Consider the following 5,334-nt stretch of genomic DNA (forward strand, 5'->3'; position numbering starts at 1 on the left):
GGTGGACGATGGGAGGCTCCTGGAGAGCACCCGTACCAGTGAGCATAGAATTCATGGGGGAGACCTGTTCCCTGAAGCACCTGCGCATGTTGTTCCAGCATTTTCTTCAAGGATTGAGCCAGCAGCACCAGTGTTGTATGGTGCTTAAATCAATGATTCACAAACAACCAATGAAATACAAGGTGCCTGGGGTACAGTCAACAAACACAGGGAACAGAGAAATCTTTCCGTTGAGGTAGAGACTTCAGCCTGTTTGCTCATCTCTGGTCCTGAAGAGCCCAGGCCCCACCCTTTCCTGCCTGGGGGGATGAGGGTGAGGGTTTCTGTTCAGCAGCACTTGCTGTGCCAGGGGTGAGAGACTGGGTCATGCCAGCCCCTTCGTTACAGCCCCCAGGGTTTATTAGAGTGTGCATTAGTATTATTGAGTAAGTACTTGAGGGTGTCTGATCTTGGGCCAGAGAGGCACAAAGATTGTGCGGGCCCAGCACCTGCCTGCAGAGCGTGGGTCAGCCGTGGGTCCCAGGGAAGATGACACACACCCGGGAACTACAGGGTCCAAGAGGGAGAAGGCAAAGTTCTGGCTCAGGTTGGCTGGGGCTGAGGCCAGCGGAGCCAGGTGCCCAAGGGAGCTCAGCCACAAACTCTGAGCACAGGCTGGCAGGTGGCTCTTGGTGCCTCATGCCAGCCATTTATCTAAAGGAATGAGATTCAAGGCCTGTCCTGGGGGCTGGGGGCCGTCAAAGCTGATGAGAGAGGGGAATGTATATTCTAACAGGGAGATGGTCGATGAACACATGCAGGAAGAAATGGACAGGACAATCCAGAGAGATCGTGTGTTCTGAGGACAGCACAGCCAGGCTCGGGTACGGAGTGAAGCGGGGTGGGGGAGGCGGCCTGGTCCCTCATATGGCCGGAGGAGGCCGTATATATACTGACCCTGAGCCACACAATAGTGCCCTCCTCTGCTCCTAGGAAGCTCAGGTGCAGGGTCCAGGCGGGGAAGATCAATGCAGAGTGGGTCTCAGAGTGGGCGGAAGCTTGGGCTCTAGGGCGTGTGGGACTCAGCTGGCAGCAGCCCCACGTCTCTGTGATTCTAAAGCCCAATCCCTTTCTTCTCAACAGGGAGATGGCCAGTTCCCCAGAGAACTTTCCCAGGATCCCAGCCGTGGCCCTGGGAGGGCTCAGGGGTGGGGGAGAGAGTATCCCAAGGCCGTGGGCCCTCCCTCTGTGGCTCGGGGTGCAGACGTGCACCACCCTGCCCTGTCCTCTCGAGTCCTCCAGGCTCGTCCGAGTGTGTGCGTTTGGGTGGTGCAAACCCTGGATGGCATGGTGTGTATTTTCTTCTCTGGCTGGCACTGAATTGCTGTTCACCAGATGCCAGCAATGAGGACACTCTCCCTCCCAGATGCAGGACTGGTTGCCACCGCTGGGAGGGGGGCACCGTGCCACGTGCTCCCAGGACACTGGCCAGGGGGCTATAAAGAACATCTCGAGAGGAGGCAGCACAGCCTTGTTCAGACACCCAGTGACCTGCCAAAGTCGGGCAGCACAGAGCTCTGGAGATGAAGACCCTGTTCCTGGGTGTCACGCTCGGCCTGGCCGCTGCCCTGTCCTTCGCCCTGGAGGAGGAAGATGTGAGCTGGGCTGGCGTGGGTGGATGGAGGAGCCAGGCGGATTCCTGGGCGGGGGGCAGTGCCAGGGGCCCTGTTTTAGGAGGTGTCACTTAAGGCTGGGTTCTGACCCCGTGCTCCCAGCCTGGGGTGGTGGTGGGGGGTTCCTATTGTTCCTCCAGCAGACACAGCCCTGCCTGGGGTCCAGGGCCGGAGCAGGCTCAGCTCAGGGGTTTCTGCTGCACTGACGCCTGAAGCCCGAAGGTCTCACAGGGTTGGGCCCTGTGGAGTGAGGGCTCACCTGGTGCTAGGGCCTGGGGGTCCATGGGGTGCAGACACGCTCTCCTTCCACTGGGGGCTGGGAGCCCTGAGCAGGGGGCTGGCTCTAACTCACTCCAGCTGAGCTCTAACTAAGGTGCAGGAACACAGCCTGCCTTTAGGGGTAGCAGCCGGGCAGCATGGGTGTCTGGTTATAGCTGCAGGCCTGACTACCAGGGTCAGAGTAGAATCTGGCCCAGCCCATGGTGGGCTCACGGCCTCAGCCTGCTCCAGATCACAGGGACCTGGTACGTGAAGGCCATGGTGGTCGATAAGGACTTTCCGGAGGACAGGAGGCCCAGGAAGGTGTCCCCAGTGAAGGTGACAGCCCTGGGCGGTGGGGACTTGGAAGCCACGTTCACCTTCATGTGAGTGTCGCCCACTGCGAGGCCCCTCAGGCCACTTTCGCTCTCCTCCCCAGACCCACCTGGTGCCCATTGCCCCACCCACGTTTCGGGTGTTGGTAAGAATCACCCCCTGCCTTGGAGGGAAACAGCCTGGGCATCCTAAAGCTCGGTGGGGTTGGGGGGCAGTGGAATTTTCAGGTTGCCGGGTCAGGGCCATGCACCGGGTGAGCTGGGGATGGGCCAGGTGTGTCCCGGGAGCTGCTGCCCGCGTGTCTCCTGTTTTCCAGGAGAGAGGATCGGTGCATCCAGAAGAAAATCCTGATGCGGAAAACGGAGGAGCCTGGCAAATTCAGCGCCTGTGAGCCCCTCCCCCACCCCCCACTCCCCCTGCCCAACCCCAGATGCACCAGCCCCACTGCAGGTAGAGAGTGCCCAGGCCACCCTTCTGCCAGGGTCCCAGCCCTGCCCACCTCCAAGGAGGGGCTGGCCTCTCCTTCCTAGGGGGCTGGTGGCCCTGACATCAGACACCAGGTGTGACAGGCTTCTCCACAGTAGAGATGGACCAGATCAAGCCTGCACTTTGGGAGGCCCTAGCCATGGACACATTGAGGAAGCCGAGGGTTAGGGACGGGGAGGCCAAGGCTGAGGGTTTGGGATCAGGAATCCGAGGATTAGGGACAGGGAAGTAGGGGCAAGAGCAGCTGCTGGAGCTGGGGAGGCCGGGCTCTAGTCCTGGAGCTGGGGAGGCCGGGCTCTAGTCCCGGCCGTGCTCTGGCCCTTGTGGCTCCATTGCTTGGGTTGGGACCTTCCCAGGAGGAGGCTCCTGCCTCAGTGTCCAGGTCCACACTGTGCAGAGCAGCCAGGCCCGGCTCAGGCTGTCCAGGGCACCTGGGTGACCACTGAAACATTCCTGAGTGTTTCTTCGTGTGGTCCTAAGTGCTTTCTCTGGGAATGACCTATCTTCTCTGTCATCTACAGATGGGGTTAGGAAGCTCATATACCTGCAGGAGCTGCCCGGGAGGGACCACTATGCTTTTTACTGCAAAGATCAGCACCGTGGGGGCCTGCTCCACATGGGAAAGCTTGTGGGTGAGGGGCCCGCTGGGGCCTGCGTGTCCTGCCCCATGGTCTCTGCCTCCAGAAGCCAGTGGAACCACCATCATCACGCCCTGGCATGGGGGGAAGGGGAAGCCCCCTGAGCCGGCCTTTGTGTGCTAGGCACCGAGTGCTGCTCTGGATGGCTGGTCCAAGTTCCTGAAGTGGGAGTGGGGTGGGCCAGGCAGGGACAGACACAGCCCTTGGTGACATGAACCTGCCAAGGGCCGCTTCTGGGGTCTCAGGTGTAGGGGGCTCACCTTAAGGGGGAGGTAGCATCCTAACAGAGCTCTTCATGGGGCAGGGACTCTCCAGGGCGGCAGGACAGCCAGTGCCTCTGGGACACAAGGTCCCTCCAGGTGAGGGCTGTGACCCTGCAGAGTGCCTTTGGGAGCTGCCCAGGTCCCCTGGGGTTGCTGAGTGGCTTGGAGAGTCCCTGCCACTGTCCCCCTTCCTGAGGACCTCTCACCTGGGCGGTGGCCGTCTCCTCTGTCCCGAGTCCCACCCCTGAGCTCTTGTCCAGTCTCAGGCCTCCTCTCCCCCTTGCCCGGTGCTGGACAGTTGCCATCTCTTCTGTCCCCAGCCCCACCCCCGAGCTCTCATCCACTCTTGGGCCTCTCCCCCTGTCCTGGTGCTGGGCCATGGTTGTCTCCTTTCGGCATCTGCTCCCTGCAGGGCTGTGCCGCTGTCCCCACCTGGGCTCACCTGGCCACCTCGCCTGCAGGTAGGAATCCTGATACCAACCTGGAGGCCCTGGAAAAATTTAAGAAATTGGTGCAGCGCAAGGGACTCTCAGAGGAAGACATTTCACGCCCCTGCAGACGGGTGAGGACGGCTGTGCCCAGTACCCCGTGTTCCCCCCGTGTCTGTCTGCGATCTCCAGTGTCCCATGACCCCCGTGTCCTCCCATGTCCCCCGCATTCCCCGTGTGCCCGGAGTCCCCTTGCAGGGGCTCCCGGGCCCTGCTTAGCGTCCTCGTCGTTGGAGGGTCTGCGCTCTGGGCTGTGATGGGGTCTGGGCCCTGGTCTAGGGCGTCTTCTCATCACTGGGTTTTTCTTGGTCTCTGCAGGAAGCTGTGCTCCAGAACGCTAGGGTGAGTGAGCCTTTGGGAGGACACTAGACAAGCCCAGAGTCCTGGGTTCCCGGGGTTTGAGGGTCCATCTGCTCTGGCCCCTGCCATCCCACACAGCCAGGGAGACCCCTGCCCGGGTTCCAGCAGGAGATCAGCACCTCAGAGTCTGCCCACCCACAATTCCTGGGACATTCGGGAAGTCCTTTCTTTCACCTACTCCCACGCCCTGCCAGCCCGAGTGAGGGTCCTCCTCAGCCCTTCCACAGCGAGGCCTCCCTCGGGCTCCCTCAGGTATCAGCTCGGCCCATCGTCCCCTGCACCTGTCCCCACTTGGTCCACTCCCTGCCATCCACCCACCGAGGATGCTCAGAGGCCTGCCCAGTCATTGGAGGAGCTGAGGTCGCTCTGGAGCCCTGAGGCCGCCCAGCAGTGGCTGATGTGGGGGCTGCAGAGCCTGGGGAGGGAGCTCTGGGCCTGGCCTCTGCCCTACCCTGCAGCCTCCCTGACGTCTGCCCCTCTTCCCAGCACAGCAGCCCCCGGGTCTGCACCTCCAGAGCCCACCCTACTGCCAGACACGGAGCCCGGACCACCTGGACCTACCGTCCAGCCATGACCCTTCCCTGCTCCCGTCCACCTGACTCCAAATCAAGAGCTTCTCCCCCAGCTCCGGGCAGGCCGATCTGTGGGGACGGAGGGGCTTGCACCGGCTCCCTGGGAGGCCTGCTGGGAGGAGGAGCCACAAGGGAAGCTGGGGAGATGCTGGACCTAGCAAGGGCCAAACCACAAGAGGCATGATGTCCAACAGGCCTGCGGGGCTGCGTGATGTCCTGGAGGGGCCTCCGGAAGAGCCGCCCTCAGATCTCAGGCTCAGCTTGGGATGGGCAGGGCTCTG

At 61.8% G+C, this 5,334-nt stretch overlaps 1 protein-coding gene across 1 annotated transcript; it reads left to right on the forward strand.

Annotated features, from left to right (window-relative positions):
• The first annotated feature begins 1,122 nt into the window (after positions 1-1,122).
• On the forward strand, positions 1,123-5,080 carry OBP2A (odorant binding protein 2A). The gene is made up of 8 exons (XM_063650142.1): positions 1,123-1,634; positions 2,163-2,296; positions 2,563-2,633; positions 3,254-3,362; positions 4,028-4,195; positions 4,440-4,463; positions 4,676-4,764; positions 4,968-5,080. Exons 1-8 carry the CDS (start codon positions 1,563-1,565, stop codon positions 5,078-5,080), a joined length of 780 nt encoding a protein of 259 aa, XP_063506212.1. The 5' UTR covers positions 1,123-1,562.
• The last annotated feature ends 254 nt before the right edge of the window (positions 5,081-5,334 follow it).

This window comes from Pongo pygmaeus, chromosome 13 (genome assembly GCF_028885625.2).
Source record: "Pongo pygmaeus isolate AG05252 chromosome 13, NHGRI_mPonPyg2-v2.0_pri, whole genome shotgun sequence".
Classification (NCBI taxonomy): Eukaryota; Metazoa; Chordata; class Mammalia; order Primates; family Hominidae; genus Pongo; species Pongo pygmaeus.

Coding starts and splice junctions, on each gene's coding strand:
- OBP2A (XM_063650142.1), top strand. CDS start 1,563: ATGAAGACCCTGTTCCTGGGTGTCACGCTCGGCCTGGCCGCTGCCCTG. Junction 1,635..2,162: donor TCGCCCTGGAGGAGGAAGAT/GTGAGCTGGGCT, acceptor AGCCTGCTCCAG/ATCACAGGGACCTGGTACGT. Junction 3,363..4,027: donor CTCCACATGGGAAAGCTTGT/GGGTGAGGGGCC, acceptor TTGTCTCCTTTC/GGCATCTGCTCCCTGCAGGG.